The 25,817-nt window shown below is 43.8% G+C and overlaps 1 protein-coding gene across 1 annotated transcript in view; it reads right to left on the bottom strand.

The window, feature by feature from the left end:
• The window catches only part of Trank1 (tetratricopeptide repeat and ankyrin repeat containing 1), a 56,274-nt gene that overhangs the window by 9,624 nt on the left and 20,833 nt on the right, over nucleotides 1-25,817 (bottom strand). Inside the window, exons 10-18 of the mRNA XM_035444240.1 lie at nucleotides 24,474-24,650; nucleotides 21,055-23,910; nucleotides 17,216-17,415; nucleotides 16,785-16,922; nucleotides 12,655-12,798; nucleotides 11,607-11,763; nucleotides 7,756-7,844; nucleotides 4,375-4,478; nucleotides 4,152-4,284 (exon numbers count right to left, since the gene is read on the bottom strand). Of these exons, the coding sequence (XP_035300131.1) occupies nucleotides 4,152-4,284; nucleotides 4,375-4,478; nucleotides 7,756-7,844; nucleotides 11,607-11,763; nucleotides 12,655-12,798; nucleotides 16,785-16,922; nucleotides 17,216-17,415; nucleotides 21,055-23,910; nucleotides 24,474-24,650 (3,998 nt within the window). The remainder of the gene's footprint in view (nucleotides 1-4,151; nucleotides 4,285-4,374; nucleotides 4,479-7,755; nucleotides 7,845-11,606; nucleotides 11,764-12,654; nucleotides 12,799-16,784; nucleotides 16,923-17,215; nucleotides 17,416-21,054; nucleotides 23,911-24,473; nucleotides 24,651-25,817) is intronic.

Raw genomic sequence — 25,817 nt, 5'->3', positions numbered from 1 at the left:
CACACCTAGTAAATGAAGATAACAGTCTCTGAAGACCCCAGGGCTCTAGGCTACTCCTATAACACATCACAAATGGCTACAGCAAGACTGAGTCATGCTACACCACAGTGCTGTGTGTTGCAGCCAGGCACTAGTGAGCAGTCTGGACTTTCATCACTGGAGTTATGAGGTAGTGAGACAGAGAACACTACTCTGGAATGTTACCATGGTCATAGACACAGCTGGAGCTTAACACAAGAGAAAAGGTGGGCAAGCCAAAGCATAGAGCAATACAAAGTTAGACAAGCCTAAAATCCATGTGTATAGAAAATACCACTATCTAATCTTCAGCAGTGCAAGCATGAGAGGCTGAGGCGAGGTTAAAGAAACAAGTGATACCTGGCTCCTTTCCCATGGCAGGCACTGGGAGGCAAAGGAGGGGTAGGGAGTGACAAGGAATGCCTGTATCTTGTAGTCTCTTATTTGGGTTCATGATGGAGGACAGAGACTAAAAAAACTGGAAAGCCTAGAAACTCTTAATTCCTAGAATGTAAGATGTCTGTTTCCACTAAAATGCAGTATTCTACCCCATCTCCCATATAAACCACATCCCATAACAAACATGGAGCCAGGTCTGCAGCATTGGGAGGGACTGATCTCCTTCTTAGACACTCATCTGGGGTCCACAACTCCAACTTCTCAATAGGTCTCATTCCCCATTCCCCATTCTGACTTCAATACCCAGGGTATGCTAGGGATCCTGTGTCTGACACAAAGACACAGAAACCCATTTTCCAAATGGAGAGTAGGAAACCTGGATGGAAAATGTAACAGCTCACAGCAGCATGATTTCTAGCACAGTTTCTGCAACTGCCAGACTTTTAAATTCTTACTCCACCACAACTGATACATTGTCAAGGAATTGCTGGGTTGTGGAGATGGCTAGGTAGTTAAAGTGCTTGCTATATAAGTCTAAAGACCAGGGTTCTGATTACCAGAGCCCACTTAAATGCCTGGTGAGGGGAGTGTGTAGGGGAAGCTGTAGCCACGCCTTCTTAGGGGCTGGCTACAGGTGTGCCTGACCAGGCTTGTGAGGGTGTGGTCAGAGTGACATAGTGGGACTGCATTTTGGTTTCGGTTTCTTTTTGCTTCTTGCTGTACAGACCGCTACCACCGGCTGGCTGGTTCGCTCTGTAAGTAAGGCTTTTCCCTATTAAATACCCTTATATTTCTACCTGACTCCGTATTGGTAATTTCCCACTATATCTGGTGTCAGAAGTGGGATGTCTTTCACTTTGCAGAGTTTGGAAATTTGAAATATGTGCATCATACTATAGACACATTCTCAGGGTTCCAATGGGCTACTGCTCTTAACTCTGAAAAAGCTGATTCTGTTATTATGCACGTGCTAGAGGTAATGGGAGTTATGGGTATTCCTGCACAAATAAAAACTGACAATGCTCCAGCATGTCTCTACGAAATTGGAACAATTTTTCAAATATTATAACATAAAGCATGTTACTGGTATACCACACAATCCTACAGGACAAGCAGTGGTTGAGCGATCTAATAGAACACTTAAGGAGATGCTCAACAAACAAGCTTGGAAGACTAAACCCCCCAAACATAGGTTGCATAATGCTTTATTAACACTAAACTTTCTTAATGCCAATGAAAAAGGACAAACAGCTGCAGAAAGACACTGGACTATGAAAAAAACTGCTGAACTCAATCAGCCAGTATACTTCAAAGATGTGCTAACCTCTGTATGGAAACCAGGACATGTGTTACGTTGGGGTAGAGGTTTTGCATTGGTTTCTACAGGAGAAGAAAAACTTTGGATACCATCAAAGTTGATCAAGATTCGAGTGGAAAAGGAAAAACCTCTCGACGAGGACAAATGACAGGTATTCTACTAAGGTATATCTTATAAACTAAATAGAAACCCCCAAAAGGAAAGGGAAGTGTTTTGCTTTTATCTTCACAGGAAAACTCATCTTCAGAAGGCAAAGGACACTGCATGGGTAGATACTTAAGAAGAAAAGGTAGCTATAACCATCAAATAGAAGGAATGTGCCATACGGTAAACTTTACAGCTGTCTCTCAAAAAACTCTATTTCTCTTTATTTCCTAGTCCCTATTCAATTAAACCAATGCTGGATTTAGAGGTGGATTTGGCTTTCCTCCTCTAAAATCCAAGCACGTTATTTAACTAAACTTTAGTGTTTCTGTGTTGTATCAAGAAGCCAATTGATGTAATACAGAATAAAAGAAGAATTTGGGGACTGTCTTTGTCTTTTCTTGGATCTTTCTCTCAAGGTGTACACCCTTTCATAATTGTTATGCTCTCATGGTTGCATTCCCTAGCATGTGTACATACACAAGCAAACATTTCTCTGCTAACTGTTTATGTTTGAGTCCCACACAGCCAATGAAGACCTGCCTGACAGCAATCCCTGGACACCCTGGAAAGAAAATGGGCCACACCTCCTCAACTGCACTGGATCCAACTTGCTCCATTTCAACTGACACTCTGGCCAGAGGTTCGGGTACTGACTTCAATCAAGTTGAGGATTTCAAGCGAGATCTTCAATCAAGTGAATCCCATCTAACATGGACTGGATACTAACATTTTCTTTCTACAGGACCCCACATGACTATCATCGTCCCATTTCAGCAGGAAGTAACTTGGAGAATGCTACGCCCCCTTTCCCCATTGTTGTCACTTAGGATAGTGTATATACCTAGTTAGGAATAGCTTCCTATTGTTTATGGTTCGGATTGGAAGGAGGTGTTCAGGCTTGGACACCTCTTTCAGATGACTTTAGGGTTTAGTTAAAATAGATAGTTAGGATGTGACATAAGCAGATTGTTGTATCTTCTTATATTTTACCTTTATACTGTTAAGTTTTAATCCTCTTTTAGACTAAAAGGGGAATTGTAGGGGAAGCTGTAGCCACGCCTTCTTAGGGGCTGGCTACAGGTGTGCCTGACCAGGCTTGTGAGGGTGTGGTCAGAGTGACGTAGTGGGACTTCGTTTCGGTTTCGGTTTCTTTTTGCTTCTTGCTGTACAGACTGCTACCACCGGCTGGCTGGTTCGCTCTGTAAGTAAGGCTTTTCCCTATTAAATACCCTTATATTTCTACCTGACTCCGTATTGGTAATTTCCCACTATAGGAGTGGCTTTGGAAAGTAAAGATGGAATCCCTACAGCAAACTAGCAAGAAAAACTGGCTGTATCAGTGAGTTCTGGGTTTGATTCACTGACCCTGCCTCAATAAGTAAGGTGAAAGAGGGATGAAAGATGATTCCTGACATCAAGTTTGGGCATGAGCAGACACACACACACACACACACACACACACACACACAGAGAGAGAGAGAGAGAGAGAGAGAGAGAGAGAGAGAGAGAGAGAGAGAGAGAGAGAAAGGAACTGCTGAGAAAATGACTGCCACTTGGGTATCACAGCAATGCAATGTAGCTATGAACAATTTCTAACTGCTTACTTTCTTCTTCTGTTTTAATATTGCCAAACAAGCAGCAGCCATTTATGGCCCACTGCCAACTTGGTGGCCACTGAGAAGCTGTGCTCCAGACTAGATGCTCTGCTCAACAGAGCTTTGCACCATGATTCCATTCTGTAATGATGAGCATGCATATTACAGGTAGTGACACTGAGGGTCAAGCTTTTAACTTCACTTCCTTTTAAATAACTTAACTTATTTAATTAACTTAACTTTAATTAGCTTAACTTACATCAAGTTGCTGCACATGGCTGCTGGATTAGACTGTGATGATCTAGGTAATTACTGGAACACAAAAAAACTTCCATGTATACACACCAGACTACTTACTCAAGCTGACTCCAGACTGTGGACATATGGAAAGAAAACCAGGACTATTCTAATATCCACCTGGTTTGGGTCTGCAACTTGGCCTCCCTGTGGCTGACTTCAGGCCTTGAATATTAACACAGGTGTGGATGAACACACAGACACACACACTTCTCTTGAGCAGGTGGAGAAACAAAGATCACAGCTAACAAGGCCAGCCTCTCCTCCCTTAAGGACTGTAGTCTCTTCCTGCCACAAGCAGAGGCTGAGGACTTGCCCCTCCATTTGCTCAGATAAAGCCCCACTCTTCAAGGAGTACCTCTGGGTTGGGGCCATACCTTCCCCAGCCTCTCACACAACTGGGCAGAGAGTTGGAACTCCTTAGCGTAGCTCAAACACTTAAGAGATAGCTTTGGCTCATTGCATTCCAAGTAAGTCTTAGCCAGTTCCAAGTACTGCAGCTCCTTCTCCCTGGGGGAAAGGGAAAAATCAGCATTGTCATGAAATGTGGCTAGTATAGCCAACCTGCTGCTCTCATCAGAGAGCATCTGAGATACTTACTTAGGGCTGACTTTCTTTGATTTCATATTCAGGGCAGTGTAATGGGCCAGCGCCAACTTCTCCTTCTCAACTGCATCTCCTTTCTGGTAACACTTAGCTGCAACCTGAAATAGATCAAAGGTTTGATTCCCAGCAGGTACTGGAGGTAACAGAACAAGAATTAATGCATGCATTATATTGCTACAGATAGAGCTCTGTGTCTGGCCCAGCCCAATCTGACAGGGAAGAGCAGGAAGGTGCAGGTGATTTAAAGTGAGGAGTCTCCAAAGACAGAGCCCAGCTGTGGAACCAGCTAACACAGCCTAAAGGTTTCATTTGGAAATAGCCAGTAGCCATGAAAAAGGTGAATACAACATATAAATCTATAGGTCACCACAACACCAACTTTTTTAATCTTCCAACAGCCACGTACAGAAGGCATACCCATCCTCATTGTATACAGCAGCAACCTTAGTCAGAGCCATGGAGAAATGGGCCCAAAGTCACCCAGTGGCTTTTCTGGGCTTTGACCTAGTTGCTAACTACAGTGGCAGTCTGTGTGCTAGTGGCTAGCAGTGTAGACATGGTGACGTAGAAATGCATAGAGATGGCATCAGAGCACATCCATATCCTTGGGGCATGCAGATCTATGCTAACAAACCTCTGACTACGAGGTGTGCTAAGGAGTGTCAAAGGGTCTCCAAGCATAACCCAGATCCTGACCAGCAGAAAACTGCTCTTCTGAAACAAGAGTCTTGCATTGTCTCAAAGCACCAGCTATAGAAGCAGTAGGCTCACACGGCACCCGCATTAGGTATCTCAATGCTGCTATGGGAGGCACTGAGAGGTGCTTTCTGGTGAATCCGACAGAACGACCTCTCCCACTCGTGCTCTGTGCTCCTGCCTTCTAGCCCCAGGGGCCTGGACCAGTGCCCCCCTCCTTCCCAGCTGGGGCCTTTGCATGCACTGTTCTAGCCGAAATGCTTCCCCATCCTTTCTCTGCCTAATTCCTCCATTTATTCTACAATCTCAGCTCAAGACCCCCTTTCTCAAAGAAGGCTTCCTTGACCTCCTGTGTCCAGGACAGGTGGCTCTGGGGACAGCTGGTTCTCATCTGTGATGCCTGCAGCCACTCAACTGTGCTCTTTGCTGTGTGTCACTGCTGCTCACCATCATATCTTTAGGATCTAAATATAATGACTGGCCCATAGCTCAACAAGTATTTGTTGGATGAATGATCTTGCATGGTGGTTCTGACACATTCATTGACATGCAGCCAAAAACTCAATAAGCCACCTGAGTCCTGAAGTCCTTTAGCGGGGGTCAAAATAAAGTCAGGCGAGGAGAAGGCTTTTTATAACATTCTCATCTGTGCCGGCTCCCCTAAAAAAATTTTAGATTCAAACATTCAAAAGGTATTTTTAAAGGGGTAAATAATTGGAAACCCATGGACAACACATATGGGCAACATCAAGGATGTTCTGAAAGGAATGCAGTCACATTGTAACTCTCCAGGCTCACGCCCACACCTGCTGCTGCCCATCCTGCCTTGCCATGCCCTCCCTGCTGCCTCCCTCCACCCTGCCAAAAAATATTTTGGTTTTACAATAGCCTAATATTCAGTACTTATTTCCAATTATAACAAGTGTCAATAATGAATAAAAGTTTGGGGCTCTATCAATTTCTACAGCTAAATATTACATATTTTAAAAATGACTTTCCATACATACGAAATCCATAATAGCATGAGATCAAAGGGTGGCCACAGCACCTCACACCTCTGAGCTCTGCCACACTCCTTTGAATACACCTTTGCTGCTTCTACCCTGGCATTCATGAGTCTCTGTCTCCCTGTCCTTATTATGGGCTGTTGACTTATCTAGCCAAGAGAATTCAGCAGAAATGCTACAGGGCTAATTCTAGGACCAGGCCTCCAGGACTGACATATTTCTTTGAACTCTGGCATCATATGAACTAGCTTAAATTGACATGCTAGAGGATCAGGGACAAGTTTTCCGAGAATCTTAGTGACCACCCCCCACCTCCCATTTCCAGAGCCAGAAACCAGCCAATCACCAGAAACAGAACATCACAACTGAATGGCAGCTAAGTGCAGACACATGAATTCCCCTAGGTGAGTCCCGAAGCTATTTAGCTAACTCAAACTGCCAGCCCACACAACTGGAAGCAGCACAAATGACTTGTGATAAGCCACTAAGGTTGGACGGGGTATTTGTTATGCAGCAACAGGTGGCTGGTAAACTCAGACAGGAGTTCTTTTCTGTACATGTGAACCATTTCCCCTGTCACAGCACACAAAACTCTTCTAGAATTTAGACTAAGGAAACTTGAAGAGCTCTGTCTCTGCTACACCTCATGGCATGGCTTTTATCAATTCTGACTTGTAGTATAGCATCTTCACCACTGCCTAGTTCCTTCACTCAGGCCTAGCTTTACAGACTCCAATTATAACTCTGTTGCTAGAGCAACAGAATGAGCCCCACAGAGAAATCACTGTCTCACAGTGTCTGTTCAGACACGGAAGGGAAACTGCAGGCATCTTTCTGGGACACTTGAGAAGCTTTACTCCACACATGAGGTACAGAAGGAAAAAAAAGCTATCTGCCAAACCCAGCACAGCTGCTTTCTGCTGTAGTCATGGGTGCCCAATCACCCAGGTGCCCAAACAGTCAGCTCCAGGAGGTGTGAGTTTCCTGAGTTCAGCCTGTGGTGGTAGATACCCACAGCCTTCTCCTTCCTTTCTTGCCAGAGTGAAAACTCTACTCTACATGTAGGGCTGAAGCTGTGAGGTGGGACTACACTCCCTGATGACTTTGCAGAGATGAGATGAGAGGCATGGGACCTAGTACTGTCCAGGAGAAGTATAAGGAAGTCCACTGGGGACTTGGGCTCTAAAGACAGATCCTAAAGAAGCAAGTGCCTCCCCTCACTCCTGCGTGGGATGCTGCTGAGTGGGATGCCCGAGCTGCTGAAGCAGGCATTGTGCGGCTACAGAGGGGGACATCTCTAACAAGCTGCAGCTAACAGAGGGAAGAGATAAAATAAAGTGGGGCCTGTAATGGTTTTGTTGAGTTGCAAAAATCAACCATAGAAGTAAATAGGATTTCTTGGCAGGGGACAGGCCATGACCCTCAATCTACCTATCAGTACATGCTGGCACTTTGCTGAAATGAAGGACTGCCATGCCTGAACTGATTGGGAGGGAACAGGGCAGCGGGCTCGCCTCCTGTCAGGATAAACTCAGAAATGGCACAATCTCTGCCATCCTCACTGTGTCCTAGTCACCAGTGTGATAGTGGGAACCCTTCCCACGAGACCTGTGAATGCCAGCCAGCGGCCACAGACATCCCTCACCTTTGGCTTCTGGCCCCAGCTCCTTACCTTCCAGCACTGGTGCTTGGCATAATAGTCTCCTTGCCTGATCCACTCACCAGGAGTTGAGGTCTTAACAAACATGCTATCGTCAAAGTCTAAAATGAAGGTGAAAAACAGTTTGTTTCTCCAGGCAGTAACCACTGACTTATACCTGTTTGACCTAAACTATATCTCCCGCCCCACCCCCCAATTCCTTTGTTGAATACTTAATCTCTACTACTTCAAAATAGGGCTTTATTTGGAGAAATAAAGCTATACAATGAAGCCTTTAGAATGGACCTTAATCAAGTCTGACTGATATCCTTGCAATAGCTCAAGATACATACAACACGCACACACACACACACACACACACACACACACACACACACACACACACACACACCATTGCACCACACAAGGAAAGACCATGTGAGATCACAGTGAGAAGCTTTTCTTCATCTGGAAGCCCAAGAGAGGCCTCAGAAGAAACTAACCCAGCCTAATTCTTGATCTTAGACTTCTAGCTACTAGAAATGGGGAAAAAAAAACTTCTGTGGTTGTTTTGCAGGCAAATGCACTGTGTTGGCCTTCTAGACTTCATCAAGATGTATTTTAGCACCAAGACATGTTGGTGTGGGTTTCAGAAGGTAGAGGTAGAAGTAAGAAACATAGATAATTGGCTTTTGAAATTCTGGTCTACTTTCCTTGTCTATAGCTATAAACTAGAAGATGAATAGCAATTATTAATTCCTCCTTGAAAATAAAAAGCCAACAAGTTCTTAGCAAGCTCCTAGAATTCAACATGAAACAAAGTAACAGTTTACAACACACATGCTACTCAGCTTTTGTGAAGCTGCATCTCAATAAACCTTACAGTAAGCTGGAAATATCGTAATTCAAAGGGGTTTTAAATACACCTAAACTGCCAGACATCAAGGCTTAGCAACCAAGCACACTGTGGTTGCTAACTGTACCCACTTAATACAAGCTGAGGACAGGACAAAAATTTGATATATGGTTTCCACTGAAGTGTACTAATTCTATACCATTGTGAAGGTGAAAAATTCCACACCGCACAAAACCCATTTTTTGTGCTTCCAACTGCAGATGTTGTCCTCATCACAGTCTGTGCTTTCTGTTCCATACCAGCCTTCCTCTAACTGCATCAGCCCTCCCCAGCCACGGCCCTCAGAATGTCACCAGCAACGAGCAGCAATACATAGTCCATGAAGTAGCAGAGACACAGTGAATGCCAAGACAATGTCAGCAAACCATATCAAAGATAAAGGGGCCAAAGATGCCTAGACTAAGAAGTAGCAACTAGAAAAGTAAGACAACCATGACAGAAGGAGCAAATCCCAGGCAGAGCTGCCCAGCCTGCTCCCTCCCTACTTTCCTTCCAATAGTCTTCTGAAGCACAACACAGCAATGACTGTGGACTCTATGTTCCAGGTGGGAGTATACTATCATAGCAAAATCCCATGCTACATCTGAAGAGGCAAGCCAAGCTGACCATGCTAAAAAGCCCAAAACGTATCGTCATCACAATCGCCCCACCTTCCCCTGTACTGGAGAAACAGATGCTCTAGAAGAGTTGACTGTGTTCAACTATAGCTTGTGGTTAACAATGACCTTGCTCTTGTGCTCCTATTGCTGCCATGATACAAAAACAAAACAAAAAACCTTTCCTTCTTGAACATTGTAACTTGAAACTATTGCTCTTAATTATCTCTTCCAGTGGGTATTAGAGCATATTTCATGACTAAAAGGAGCATGAGTGAGCCATGCCTTTAAAGGTTGGAGAGGCAGGTGGATCTCTGAGTTCGAGACCAGTCTGACCATCTGGTCTACAGAGTGAGTTCCAGGACAGCCAAGACAGTTCCGAGACAGAGAAACCCTGTCTTGAAAAACCAAAGGGAAAAAAAAGATTATAAGTTACAGGATAAATTGCAAATTATATACTAGGCCAACCTTTTACTTTTCCTTTTAGTGAGGAGGGAAAGGGGCCCATGAAGAGGAAGTCAGGCCTGAACAACATCATATGACTATTCAAATGGCAAGGTCCTTGAGAAAATGAATTTTTAATTTTAAGCCTTCAACTTTCTCACCATAGCACAACAGTTGGGCCCTAAGAAAAGAACACTGGATTCTGGTACCCAACTGAGCGATGAGCAATAGCCAGAAGTAGCCAGGCAACCAGCAAGCCTCTCTAAAGTAGGTAGGCTCCGCTTCTTCCTGATAAGTAGATAACCCTTAGAGAAATAAACCAGAGTCCAGAGGAGCCAACTCTAACTGGTTCTCAAGGAAAAAGGAAGTTTTCTTCTCCATGGAGAGAAGATGGTTTTTCTTTGTGGCTATCTTACTCAAAAAACTTCATTTTTTAATTAGCTAGCCTTTGTAAATATGATAATAATAATATATGCTAACTTTTCAAACCCTTCTAATACTACAGAGTGTCTAAAGGACAAGGAAATAATGTCCACACCTACTCAACAAACACATACCCACAAGATCGATGCAAAGGTAAACACTGTAAGTCTGCTTCAGAAGTAGCCACTGTGCAAATGAGTATTTACACATTTTCTTTATCCAGACCCTCTCACCATGGGGCCTTTTGTTACTCATAACCAGGAGTTTAATAGATACAAATGATGACTCCCTTGCTATCTGAATTCTTGACCCTTGTGCTGTGACATTCTGAAGCCAGAGAGTCCCCTATTGGCATATGTTTGAATGCTTGATCCCCAGTTAGCAGAATTGGAAAAAAAGATTATAAGTTACAGGATAAATTGCAATGTTTGGGAAGGATTACGTGGTGTCTACTTATTGGAAGAGGTGTGGGGATGGGTTCTGAGGTTTTCAAAAGCCCATGCCAGGCCCAGTGTCTCCCTCTGCCTGCTGCCTGCAGGATGTAAAGCTTTCAGCCAGTACTCAACACCATATCTGTCTTCTTCCTACCACAATGATCACTGACTAACCCTCTAAAACTGTAAGCAAGTTCCCAATTCAATGCTTTCTTTTTATAAAAGTTCCCTTGGTCATAGCATCTCTTCATAGCAATAAAACAGTAACTAAGACACTCACTAACCTAATTCTTAATGTACCAGTGTGCAAAATGAGTTTGGTTTGACAGTTATAGGCACTCAAACAGATTTCATATGCATATACACATACATATGTACATGTAAATGTCCTATTCTGCTATATGCTGATGTACATAGTTTTTATATTTATAGTAATATAAGGTTCTTTAAAATTGGATCATTCTATACTGTTTTTATTTTGCTTGTTTTTATATATTACATCTTGAGTATCTTTCCTTATCAGCAAATAGAAATCCATCTGAGTCTTTTTAATAACTGCATGGTATTTTAGACTTTTCCATATGGGATGCTTGGACTACTTCCATTTTCTTGTTATTGCAACTAGGGCTATATGTTCTTAATTTTGATAGGCAATCTCAATCAAGCTGCCCAAAAGCTTATAGTAACTTGTGTTACAACACTGTGAGCTAGTTCCTGCAAACCTTATCCAAAACACTCACTTTTAAAGGACAAGTAACAGATCTTTCCTAAAGTAGCAAACTCTCCCAAATGCCCCCACAGTCTTTCCCAGATACCTTAACATTAAAAAGCTAAAATGCTTTTTCTGAGAAAATCATTCAGAGGGTACTATTAAACAAAGCAAAATTCTACACCCCAGACTGCAAGTATAGGTCAGTGGTAGAGCCGTTGACCTCAAGTGCATAAGGGCCTGGGTTCAATCTTCAGCACTATGAAACACAAAAGAACGAAAACTACCCTTTCTACATGACCATCCAAACAACAGAGACACATCTCTCCTCTGACAGCAAGAATATTTTAATGAGATCTTACCTTTATTTTCATCTGTCTTTACAACTTGAACAAAATCTCTCCTAATGAAATATTTGAAAGCAGGAGCCCGTTTCTCTAGGTTTTCATCAAAGATCCAGAGGTTGACCCGAGCCCGTGTGATGGCAGTGTACAGCTGCTTCAGCTCTCCATTGAGGAGCTAACAATGAGAGTGAGGACACAGATGGTGAGCCCTGTGTCCAGCTGACAATGTGAATATAGTTTAAGGGGCTTATCTGATCTGGGAAAAATACAAAAACTAAGCTTTATTCATTACTGGTATGTGTAGGATATGTGCATGTGTGGGCACGTGTGTACAAGTCACAGAACAACTTTGTGGAGTAAGTTCTCTCCTCCTTATATGTAGGTTCTGGGAATTGAACTCAGTCAGTCAGGTTTGCCTGGCAAGCATTTTACCCACAAGCCATCTCATTGGCCCACACAAAACAAAAGTTTTAAAGCTATAGAGTTTGTTCTAAAGTTAAGAGCACTAGCTGCTCTTGCAGAGGACTGGATTCTATTCCCAGGCATGTAAGCTCCCAGCAGGTAACTCATAAATGACTGTAACCCCAGCCCCAGCCAGTCCAATGCCCTTCTTCCAGCCTCCACAGGAACACAGGAATCCAAACACACGTAAAGAATAACATAAATCTTTTTTAAAAAAAATTTAAGGTTTAAAGAATTACTGCAAACCTTTGAGAAGGATCCCAGGCCCTCAAAAGTGCTGCGACTTGCTTTTTAAAATTAAGGCAGCCATGCCTTGTATAGCAACTATCATTACTGCTCAACTACTTCAGACACATTCTGTGACTTCACCAACTTTTCTGAATAAAGTTTAGTTCCAGAGGTGAATGGAAGGCGCTTCCACTTCCACTGGTGCTCTGCAGACAGGGAGGGGGCAGACAACACTGCGTTTCCTTCCCCACTCCTACTGTCCATGTAATGGAAGGACAGCCTGGTGCAAGGCTCCATTTTTCATCTCATCTTCTCTCCAAGCCTTATTGTCTGGTCCCATAGTAAATCCCTGTGAGGACACACTGCAGATATTCACCTTGTACATTTCAGGGTTCACCATATGGGACCGAGCCTGAGAGGAGCTTGATTTCTCCAGGGGAACTTCAGTCAATGGCCAGTTTTCCTCTCTGGAGTCAGAGGACGGCGTGAAGGAGGAAATGATCTTCCATTCCTTGTATGCCTAACAACAACAACAAGTTGAAGAACAACAGAATTTGCTTTTGAAGTGCCTCCCAAACTTCAAAGAAAATTGAGCCCCAATCAGAGGTGTAGAGCCTTCAACACAAGCTGAGGTATGAAGGCCATGCATCCCATGGCCTCAGAATAGATGGGAGGAACTAAGGTTTCACAGGCAGGAGTCAAAGAAGCTACCAGGAAAATACACCAACACTTGGGTAAGATGATTAAGAAGCCAAACATAGGTACCCTCTATGGGAAGAATGCTAAGGGCCCAGGGTGTTACAGTAATTCAAAGAATATCAACAAGCAGTAAGGACAGAGGAACCCTTACTCCTTCTTACGACGTGGTTAAAAAATACCACATAGGAACAACATTTAGACACAGGTGGCAGAATTATCTAAATTAATCAACCAATGAATGGAGAAAACCAGACATTGCATGTGACATGTTATAAGGCAGACAAGGTATACTAATAACTAATTTTTCCACTTAACTATCTGACCTTGGACACAATGTTCGTAACAGTGGATAATAGAACAACTCAGATTTGTTGGTCAAAAAAAACGAAGATAACACTGAGGGTCTAGTACTTGGTTTTTAGTTCATTCTTGCTTTTACCCAAACCCCCAAAACTAAGGTACTCATATGACTAGGGGATGGGAATTTTTCCTCTAAAGCAGTGGTTCTCAACCTGTTGCTCAAGACCCCCTTAGTGGTCGAATGACTCTTTCACAGGGGTTGCCTAAGACAATCTAAAAACATAGACATTCACATTACAATTAATAACAGTATCAAAATTACAGTTATGAAATAGCAATAAAAAATTTATGGTTGGGGGTCACCACAACATGAGGAAGTATATTAAAGGGTCACAGCATTAGGAAGGTTGAGAAGCACTGTAAAGGGTCATAATTGCATGTACATGCTCTTTCATTGGTCAACCTGCCACAGTGCTAAAGTAACCACAGACAACATGTGAGTGAATGGACATGCTATATTCCAATAAAAATACTGGTCAATGCTAAATTTAGTTTCATATAATTTCCATGTGCCATGAGATATTATTCTTTGAGTGTTTTCTAACCACTCCAAAATGTCAAATCCATTTTTAGTACCAAGATGGGAGGAACAGCCAGTGGGCTGGAATTGGTCAGCAGGCTTCAGAATTGGTTTCTGACCCTAGCAAGGCTGAATTGCCCAGGTTATATGTGATACTTAAAATGCAAACTTCCTAGGAGTCTCGAATTTCCCAATTCACTGTGTCTTCTAAATGTAGTCACTTTATTCTCCTAACCTTTCCATTTTGTAAAGCGCTGCCAACTTGACATCTCTGTAGTGTTCAAGAATGCCCGAAACATGAAGTGGATAGTGCTGATAGATTTAAGCTGATAGGGCTGCTTGCTTTACGTTATTCTACTTAACCACTTGATTAAACTAAGTAAATACCTAAAAACACTGCATACTAAACAACGATGATTATTTACTATAAAAATCGATCATTGGGTTCATCACCATACTCTGGAAAATGATGTCAACCATAGGTGAAGTCATTTGAATAGTTAAAAGGTTTAGAAAAACTCTTTAGGATATACTTATGACATCCTCTTTGCAAAGCTACTTAGAAAGCAGAGTCAAGGAATGCAGGTAAAAATGCTAACATTTCAAGAGGACCCTCCTTGCAGGCAAAAAGGCAAAAAAATGACTGCCAAAGGGGCCAGGGAAGCATGATATATTTTAAAACTGCTGGGAGAAAAGCAAACCTGCTCAGATGGTTTGTGATCCCTATTTCCAGGTATGTTTCCAAGACAGGGACAGGAAGGGGCACATGTGCTCACAGCAAAGAGAAGAGGCCTGCAGCACTTGAGGCAATGAAAAAACTGCTTCTTACAAGGGAAAGGCCTGGGTTCCACTAGCAAGTGTCCCACAGGATGTGTGGTTTTCAAGGTCCCCCACCCCTCTCACATATGAGGGACAGTGTCCACCCATGTCCATGCACATCCAGGCCCAAACCCCCACCCAGGCCCAAATGCCAAATGTTTCAAAGCAGAGCCTGCATGGACACTAAGAGGGACAAAGGCAGATGACCTCTACTGTTCCCCATGTCAAACACTGATCACTGTTCAGCAACCTTCATCCAGCTACCTTGAATTCCAGATCATGGAGGGTGGGAAGCTGTTATCTGCCTTCCCTCTCCTTTTTTTAATGCATTTCCTCTCCCTGTAGCATTTTCTGGTCTAGAGATTGCAAAGGATAAACTGGGGCATACTTTGCACTAGGGAATGCACAATTGCATTACACCAGGAAGCACTGTATCAAAATCTTTATATATACACAGAATAAAGCAAATGTTTACCAAAAGATTCGGTTTAGGTGTCTGTTGCTTTTGTGTTTCTGAATTTCACAGAATTCTGAGTCAACAATGGAAGGACATTGAGAAGCCTGTGCCATTCCCAGGAGCAGGTGAAAAGAAACTGATTTTTCTTTAGAAAGCAAAGCTCCCCCACACAGATCCTTAAATCTTTGACCTTTGACTTTATCACTGGCATGTGCATACAAATGGCACTTAATAAAGGACAGGAACAACAAATTCTTACCCCTTTCTCTTTCAGGAGAGCCTCAGTCCAACCATGAACAGTGGATGTGTTATTAGGAAAAAAAAGTTAGACCTCAGAGATGAAAAATGGTAGCAGGGTTAATGAGCATGCATCTGCTTTCATCAACAAGTCTACTGGGAAGGGGCTGCACAAAAGAAATGGCAATGATATATTTATTCGTTGTGGAAGTTTCTGGAAGCCAATTCACATGTGAAAAGGAAGGCAGGACAAAGGATAATTATTTGGAGCTCAAAGCATTTGGGTTTTCTTCAGATTCTGCTATGAGTATTGTAACTAGGGACAACTTACTCAATCATCTTTGGCTTTACCTACAAAAACGAAGGTAATAAAAATACTTAGGACCTCAGAGCATTGGTGGGATGAGACATTACATTTAAAAAGTTCTTTATAAGCTGTTGAGGCACCTGTTGCAGTACCAGACATAAATATTGTTAAATCAAATATGACATTTAAGAATGATCAGAAAAATGTAAGAAAGGATCCTATTTCAAGGGTCTGATCAGGACATATTTTAAGGTATCAAAGCTCTGATTTAGGTATAAAACAGCCCTTCCAAGCATGTAACAGAAAATCTGCAACAGGGACCAGAACACAGCCAGCTATAGCACAAAGAACAACCATAGCAGCCAGCCTGAGTCCCCACCAAAAGACAATGTTAGTGAAAGGAAGCCAATGGCTAGAAGCCAGAGGGCAATGGTCTTAACTTGGTGGTTCCCCTAACAGTAATTTTAAGATTAAAACACACACACACACACACATACACATGGCAAGGACCCAGGAACCACATTAAGGCAGTGGCTGGCACAGAAGTCACTGGGGGCCAATGCAAGGACCCTGGCTACTGTGGTCTACATGTGTGAAGCTGTGATTGTGAAGCATGCCAAAGGGCTCTGGAGACAGGGTGGCTGTTCTTGTCACCACATTCCCTGATGTAGCAGACTGGCACCAAGCCTCACTGTCTTCTTGGAGTTGTCTTTCTATCAACTGACTTTGCCCAGTTCTGTCCTCATAAGAGTGGACATCGCTAACCTTGCCTTCATGTATGGCTCTCCTTAAACTTGTTTTAACTTAGGCATCCCTGGGAGTCAATGATAACAGCAGCTAATGAAAATTGGCCCCTGAATGCTGGCCATTCAGAAGACACAGATGTATAGAGGGAAAAGTAGCTCATGACATACTGTGGAACAACCCACAGCTATTCTCAAACCCCCTATTAGCTGACAAGCCCCCACACTAAATACAAGATGCTCTACAACACACACAGGCACCTGTGACAAACTCTTAACCTTGGCTCCAAGCTGTCTTCTGCAGAGCAGAAGTTCCACTCAGGAACAGACCTGGTCTGTGTGAATAGAACTCAGTGTGACATACCTCAGAATCAGTAAAAAAGTTGTAAAGGAGGACATCATCAAATTCCAATCCTTTTGCCTCATAAACAGTTAGCACAAGTGCTAACCCCAGCTCTTCTGGAATTTTCTCCTTTGCCATTTCATTAGCAACAAGAATCACCTATAGTAAAATAAACCCAAACAATATCAGAGTCTACAAAGACAAATAAAGGAAGTGTCACCTGTCTCCCTAGGAAACAAGTAATGGCTTTAAAGAGAAATGGCCAGGGTTGACTTGGTCAGCTAGGACTGGGAAGATAGTCCCAGTCAGAGGCCTCTCTCAAGCACACACCCACCCTGGATCAAGAGCTACTGGATTTGTGCACAGTAGATAATTCAGCTGCTGTTTCTTCTTCTTCATGATTGCAACTTCAAACTGACTTATCTCAGAACATGCAATCTCAACAAGCTTACCTGGTGGGCACCAAATTCAATGGGCTGGGTTTTTCTTTTGTTCCCTCGAAGCAAAATTGCCAAGTCGCTTACACTACATGAGTCCAAGAGAGTTGGCTTGGGACCATCAAAAAGTCCAGAATCTCTTGGAAGGCGATCAAAGGATTCTGGGAAGTAGAACTGAAGTAAGTCCACTACTCCAGATGCAAGATTGAGTATTCCTAGGATGAAACAGAAGCACCTGTCAGATATTACACACCATGGCTGGGGTGTTTGGTTCTCTTCTTCACAGAGGAGACAGCATACATCACTGACCCAGGCAGAATACCTCATTTCAAGCTTATATCTAGTCCCCACTTGGTTAACAATGTTCTCCTAACCCATATCACTCTGGGTGTAGTGGATGGAGGCAGAAATGTGTTGCTGGTGGGAGCTGCATGGATCTAAACTAGGCCCCCCTACATGCAGGTGACAGTGGATGGCTTGAGCAGTTTGTGGGGGCAACTGGCAGTGGAACCAGGACCTATCCCTAGTGCATGAACCGGCTTTCTGGAGCCCATTTCCTACAGAGATACTTGCTCAGCCTAGACACAGCAGGGAGGGCCTTGGTCCTGCCTCAACATAGTGAAGGGACAGACTTCGTGGACTCCCCATGGGACGTCTCTGAGGAGCAGATGGGGGTGGGATGGGGGAAGTGAGGGAGTGGAAGGAAGGGAGGGAGGGGGAACTGGGATTGGTGTGTAATAAACAATAAAAATAAATTAAAAAGGAAAGAAATGTGTTGCTGTACTGAGAGGGTTTATGAACCCTCAACTGCAACTTCCAGTGATAATGGAAAAGATCACAGGCAGACATGTCTCTACAATTACAGGTACTGGAATGTCCATATAAATATGGTAAGAATATAGTAAGAAATCAAGAAACACTGTCTCCTCTCATTTGTCCCCACAGCACTGTAAGAACATTACCATGGAAACAGCATCAGTAATTGTTAGCTGGAGACAACCAAAGCCTCTATCATCCTTTTCCTCCATGTTTACCTAGCTGAAACAGTACCATACAAAGGAAAATTGTCAGAGCCAGCGAGAAGATTTTCTCATTTCTTATCTATGCTCTCAAACAACAATGACTAAAGCCTGAGATACAATAGTCACCTTCATGAAAATCACTCCATGAAATCCTTGCAAGAACCCAATGGGACAGATGAAACAATGGAGATGTTATTAATGGACTCTACCACCTAAATAACTGAAGTCCTCTGAGTGATGGAGCTTAAGTTAGACTGAATGCCTATCTTCCTGAATCTCTCTAGTTCCATTAGACACATCTGTCATTTGCCGCCAGATAGATTACAATGATCAAGGCAGAACACTGTGAAATTCCATGTGTTATGACAACGATTATCAAATAGTAAAGAAAAAATAAATTGTATAATTATCTAATTAATACAAGTTTCCAATATTGAGCAATCATGAATGTAATTAGCAACTGCTGTTCCTAAGAAAATCTGTTGCCACTGTGGTTCCCTGTTTGTTAAAAGCTAGCAAAGGCCAAAGATTTGCACTAATTGGGAAGCCCAAAAAGGGGCACAAAAGTACTGTGGTGAACAACTGGAATTCAATCAAATCATCCAGGAAACTAGGTAAGTAAGTAATTTTTGCTATTACCACATACAAGGAATACAGGCCAAGCATAAAAGGAAAACACACACACACACACACACACACACACACACTATGCTTGGTTATAACTTTGGTAAACCTTTGGTGAACTTAAAATGGCCATATATTGGATATTTCTACTCACATGAGACATCCATAACAGGCAACTCCAAAGAAACAGAAAGATGATTTGTTGTCAGGGAGTGGAAGGAAGGGTGACGGCCCTCAATGAGAAAGTTAGAGAAGGATCAAGGGAGACTTCTAACTGCAGCCTTGGGCCTCTACATACATATGCATGTACACATGTATACATATCTGCATAGACAAATGTACCAATATACTTATGGACACACACACACATACACAATACACAGACACATGAAAAATGCAAAAGCAAAAAAGTGTTCAAGTGTACAGTATTTCCCAATTGGCTTGTTTGGGGAAAAAAGCTGTTTTAAGGACTGGTGAATTATTAATAAAATATTACTTACTCTAAACAGGTATTCGTGAGACAGATAAAGTAGACCTGCCTTTTACTGATGGCACTGGACAAGCATTAAGCATTGTTAAAACACAAAGTTCATTATTAGAGTTAATAATAAGTCTGTTTTGTTTTTGTTTTTGTTTTTGGTGTTGAGACTGGATATCACTATGTAGCTCTGCCTATCCTGGAACTCACCAGGCTGGACTTAAACTCAGAGATCTGCCTGCCTCTGGCTGTAAAGTCCTGGAGTTAAAAGTGTATACCACCACACCCAGCATTAATAAGTTCTTTAATGTCTTATAAGTAAGCAAGGAAGTTGGAAGGTAGGGCACTCTGATGCCCTAATTGACAGCTGTTGGATTTTCTCTTGCTGCCCTAGCCATCTTGAGCAAAAGGACTGTCAGTCAAATAGCCAGGGGAATTATCCTTGTGCCAGCACTAGCCATTTGTAATTCCATGAATGCCTTGAGAAAATTATGCAAGGTGATATCTGAGTGTCCCATCTCCTGAAGGCACAGTCTCAGTCAGGACTCTTTCAAACAGTTTCTATGTGACTTTGCTATCATTAGGTTCAGTGAACTCTAGACTGCCCTGCAACAATTTCCACCTGCACCAGAGAAAGTGTAAATCCCCTAGTGACTCAGCAGAAGGGCACTGGGAATAGCATAAAAGAGACAACCTTCATTTGCATTCAAGGTGTGCTGTGATTGGTACAAGTACCCCTTCTCTGGCTATATAAGCAGCCTGTTTGGTTTAAGTAGCCTTGGTGCCAAGGGTCAAGAAATCCTGATTTTCTGCCTTGTTCCCCAAACAATGCTAACACCAACAGACATGCTAATGTAAAGGGGGAAAGTGAGCCCTACCACTGTTGCTGGACTTTGGAGAGAGGGATAATTAGTCTTCCTTGGGGATAAGACCCCTATTTGTTTATCCAATACTAAGTGGTCAGCCCTGAAAATATATACATACAAACAACATTAAACAGACTGAGTAGGTGTGGGGGGGTGAGTAAAAATAACTAAAGAAAAGGAGGCCATGAATTTGAGAGGGAAGGGGTGGGTGGAGGGTTTGGGGGGGAATCTAATGAGGGGTAAAGTGATGTACTTATATTTTTTAAAGTTTCAAATTAAAAAAAACCAAACAAAAGAAATTCTGACTTCCTAGGCCTACACAAGAGCTGTAGCATTTGTAGAGCTAAAGTTTCGAGTCCCTGATGCCTGCAGAGCTTCTGTACCAGTCAACAATGCCACCTGCTGTTGCTCCTGCCTGCCTGCCTGTCTGCCTGCTCTCACTTCCTACTACTATAAAATTCTGAGAGATACAAAAGCTGTTAAAGAGCAGCATATGAAGAGTTGTTCCTTGTCATCAACAATCTCTAGCAGGTTAGCACAAATGCACCCTGGCCAGGTGACTAGTGTCACTACAAAGGAATGTTAGTTAGCAAAAGTTTCCAGAGCACTTTAAATGTTAACCTGAAATGTCTGCATCACAGAAACTCCCTGGAATACACACACACATGGTCACTTAAGATTCATTTCTGTCAAACCACATTTTCAGTGATCTATCTACAGATGAGTGGAGACAAAAATCCTAAGTTCTCTTACTCGTGAACATATTTACTAGCAAACTTCAAATCACTAGCTCTTACTTCTGATATAGACCCAAAGCCAATGCTCCAGCCCCTCCCCAGCAGATGAGCCGGAGGCCTGAGGTACCTGAGTGAGATCTGTAGTTCTGGTACAGCTGGTGAATTCTCTTGGGCTTTCTGACAGCACACTGCTTATCTACTGTGTTTCTGCTGGCATAGTGGAACAGAGAGAGCAGGTCACTGAAGCGGAAGGCCACACCCTTCATGATGCTTTGGGCAGTGTCTCCAGTGAGGAACATAGCATTGGGGTCATTGATGCATTTCATTAGCAATGCCAGCTCTGCTTGGGTGAAGTCCTGAATCTCATCACCATAGAGCTCATGGATGGACCAGGGGAGTACCCTGAGCTTTGACAGCCTCCAGGACAGGTTATACAGGACATCTTCTTCATCAAAATACCCTTTCTGGGACCTGATCTGCTGATACAGGCAGAAGAGGCTATAGATCTCACTCCGGTCTTCCTTGAAATTAGGGGATCGTTTCCTCCCTAACTTCTTATAGGCTTCCTCAGTCAGTCTCCCATGAGGACAACTAAGAGCCTCAAAAGAACCCTTCAGGAATGATTTTATTTCTTTCCAAATCAGTGCTGGGTTGTAGGAACTTCTCCCTTTGATCATTTTGGGCCATATCTCATTGGTGAACACCTCAAATGTCACATATACCCGGGGGTCACTTTCACTTGCATGTGTTTCTGTAGCTTTCTCCTCCTCACTATAGTTCCCATCAGCCTCAACCTCGTCATCATCCTCTTCCCAGCTGGGGATGCTAAACTCTTCCTGTGTGGACCATCCTACAATGGTTCTTTTTAAGCTTCCATCTTCATTTCTCAGAAAAAATGGTTTGGGCAGAGAAGCATCAAGCAGGAGGAGCAGCTGCTTGGAAGTGACAAACAGAGGGAAGTTCTCATCCCTCAGGTCCTGGAGTTTGTGGACACTCGGATCCAGTGGTTTGTAGTGACTGGTGGCCTTGGAAGATTTGGTGAGCTCGATAAAATTCCTTTGCACCTCCTGGCACAGGACGTGGTTCTTGGTCACAAAGATCTGGTGTAGGTGTTCCAGCTGGTGCGGGTGCTCTGGCACACATCCTTCTGCTACCTGGCTGTCCCCTGCTGGCTCCACTGTGGCTCCCCTAGCACAGGCTTCACTCTCTTGCTCTTCATCTATATTATCCACTGTCTCCACTTTGATGGAACCCTCCTCTTCATCTTCTTCCTCCCGACCTGGACCTTCTTTTCCAAGCTCTACTTGCAACCTTCTCTTTGGCAAGATCTGTTTGGACAGCAATGGGCTTCCTGCCTGCTCAGCTTTCTCCCAGTAAACATGGAATTTCTTCCAAAGCCTATACAAGCAACAGGTTGTTTTCCCAGTGCCACTCCGCCCAATGAGAATGATAGGCTCCAGAGGCCTAGGGTTGAGGTCAATCACAGCATACTCAAGCTCACCCACTCGGAATGGATATTCCACCGTTGTTGTCATATCATTGAGGATGTTTAAGGCCATGTTGGTGCTGAAGCTGTGGAACTTCATGATGTTGTATTCTGTCTCCACAGCACTGGCTGGAGGAAAGTACTCAGGAGCTACCTGCTCTATGCTCTTCTCGGCCTCTGTGTCTTCCACATAGCATCGGGGTATTCGCTTTTGGATTTTCATGTTAGCTGATACTTGCCCTTTGTTGATACCCTTCAGCTTCTTCCGAAGGACACAGGACAAGCCCCGGGTGTAGGCACTGCAGATGGCCATGATGGAATCTGACAGCTTGCAGTGATCTAAGACAATGTCCCAGATGCGGATGATCTCTGTATAGACCCTCCCTGATTTTTCCAGGGAGCAGGAGTTCCGTTCTGTCCCTATAATTTTCTCAGAGTTCTCACTGCACCGAGCAGAGAAGTCAATGGCAAGTTCCCACAGCATCCTGGCACCTTTATCCAGCTTTGCTTCAAAGAGTTGGATGTTTCCTTTTGAGTGCTTCAGCCTCTTCTGCAGGCCTTGGGTCCACTCGCCATTCCCCAATTGCTGGATGGCAAGGATTATTTTCTTCTTTATAACTTTGGTCATAACCTTACTGGACATTTTCTTCAACATCTCTGAAGTACACTCAATCTCCCAGGTCATGTTATCAAAGTCCTGCAGACAGGCCTCAATCTCCTGCATGGTCCAGTTGTCCTGATTATCACTGGCCACTCCCAATCTGTTACCTACAGGGACAAGCTGTGAGGCGCCTGGACCTGCCTGAGCATGCCTATCCCTAGCCTCAGAGACCAAAGGGCTGTTTCTACTACAGCCAGAGCTCTCTACACTCTGGACTCGCTGGAGTTTGTCTTTCTTTCCTCCTGTGCCCGCTAGTACCTTGAAAGAGGCTCGCTGGGGATAGTTCTCTGGTAGAGAAATATTCAACTCAACCTGCTGAATCAGAGCTGTGATCTCCTGTACAAGGCGGTCTCTCAGGGAGCGTGTCCTGATGGCTTCATGCCTGCTTGCCTGAACATCAGGGAAAATCTCCATGATGCTGGTTTCATCAGCGGCACCATATGGCAGAGACCTAAAGGAAGTCTGGGACTTGAGCTGAGACATGTGGCCTGGGGCATTAGACCTGGAGAGCCTCCCCAGCTGGGCCGCAGGGTCCTGCCGGCTCTTCCGCTTGCTCTCCATCACAGCTTTGTTCCAGGCCAAAAGCAGAGCGTCGTTTTTCTTAATGCGGTGCTTTACGTCTTTGCCCTCTTTGTTCTTCAGGTTGAAGTTGATGTCAAACTTCACCAAGAGGTCTATCAGCTTCTTCGTGCGCTTCAACATGCCCTTCTGGAAAAGCAGGTGCATCAGTGTGTTCCCATTGCTGTCTTGAACGTTAGGATTCAGGTAATAAAATTCGGTAGGGTTGGACAAAAATAAGTCCAACAGGTGGCTGAGGAAGCTAAAGCCAACGTCAGCTGAAAGACACAAACAAGAGTCATATGAGTGCAAAGTCATTTTTCTCAGGGGACAGCAGACTGTGGGTATGAGAGCAATGCCAGTTTGAGGCATCATGCAACAGACTTTCTCCAAAGACGTGACCCAATGTTCTCAACCAAGGTAACTTGCCCCATGGGAAATCTGGCAGTGTGGAGGCAGTTTGGTTGTCCCAATCAGGAAGATATACTAGCAACCAGTAAGCAGAGACCATGCACAAGTTAGCCCTGTCAGCAAATAACTCCCTGTGCAGCTACCAGTGGTACCTCCTAAAATTACCAGATGTTATTACAGCAAGATTCTGTAGTTGGGATTATTGAAAATACATGGAAAATATCTGTACGCTATACACAGACAACTTTAGAGTCTAAACCCCACTCCCACTATAACCTGGTCATTCACCATGATGTACAATGATCATTTCTTCAGTCCTGCTCAGGACACAGCCTTTGCAGATGCCTTTTTCCCAGATGGCAGAGCAAAGCACCGTTTCTAACATCCAGCTTCCTTCTCCAGAAACAGACTGCTTAAGGAAGAGGCTCACCATTGATGTCCAGAAAGATGTGGAGTGCTGCATGCAAAGGAGTGTCACCTTCCATGAGAGAAACACTACGGGGGTCTGCACCCTTGGTCAAGAGAAGAAAAGCCAAGTCGAAGTCCTCGTGTCTCAGGCACGTGAGAAGTGGACTCTCCGGGCTCTCTTGGAGACCCTCAATCAGTGCTGGGAGTAGAGTATAATGGGAGAAAGAGGCAGAAAAGAGAGCATCATGACCCTGGAAGGAGGCAGAGCCTGGCTCAGTGAGAGGGGGAAGCTGCTGATCTGACTTCCAAGATGTTCCCCTACCACACACACCCTTTCTAAGTAGTAAAGCTTCCTGGGCCCTCAAAGAAAACCTTGCTCCTTCAAGGGTGCTGTTCTCTGGCCACGCCCCTCCCATTGCTCCTGTCCCTTCTCTAGTCTTACCACTCTTCCTAACACAGAGTGAGGACAGAGCACAAGAACAATGGAAAGCTTTCTATCACCGTCTGCCTGACCCGGTCAGGAGTCAGAACCTGAGTAGACTTCTGAACTCTACTTCTGGCACGCCTCCACTCCACCCACCACCTCCCCTTCTTCTGAGCTCAGGCCACATTCCGTTTCCTCCACCTGGAGACAGGCAGCCCATCCCTGTCAATCTGCAGCCCATCCCTGTCAATCTGCAGCCCGGCTATACTAGCACCGGTTGCTGGAGATGCTCTGTGAGTGTTGGCTGAATCCAAGACTAAAACAGGAACTCCGTCACAGCAGCAATTTCTGAGATAGCAGCATACACAAGGAAGAGGCTTGAAGAAATAACTTGTAAAAGGCATTCCATCTTCCTGTGAGTGGAGCCAACACTTATCAGCTCTGTGCTGTGCGCAACACTGGGAAAGATGAGGATCAATGTGCTACTACTCTTTATGAAGGGTTACAGCACAAAAGGGAAAAACCACACAGCCAGGCACTCTTCCAAAAGCCTGTACACGCAAGCTCATTTAATATGCAAACGGCTCTTAAGAAGCATGGACTAATGTTATTCCCACTTTATAAACAGATAGGACATGACAGCCTGCTCAAGGCCACATACCTAGTAGGGCAAGAATGGTGATGTGGGGAAATTGGGCAGGAAGAGGCTGGTATTTCTGAATAATTTTTTAAATTAAATCCAATTTAGCACACTATCCTGCACATTCTAGACACAGCCAATCAGTGCAACTACTTGGCTGTTTCTCTATAAACAAGCACCACAAAATCCCAGTCCACTGATTAGGAAAGAATGCCACAAGAGTGGACAAAGGGCCACATGATATATTTGGGGAAGAAATGGTTTGGCCAAAAGCCAGGTGGAATTGAGCACTGTGACTAAGC

The sequence above is a fragment of the Cricetulus griseus genome, chromosome 4, assembly GCF_003668045.3.
Source record: "Cricetulus griseus strain 17A/GY chromosome 4, alternate assembly CriGri-PICRH-1.0, whole genome shotgun sequence".
In the NCBI taxonomy this organism is placed as follows: Eukaryota; Metazoa; Chordata; class Mammalia; order Rodentia; family Cricetidae; genus Cricetulus; species Cricetulus griseus.
The sequence above is the reverse complement of the archived record's forward strand: the minus strand, read 5'-3'. Positions and strand labels throughout refer to the sequence as shown.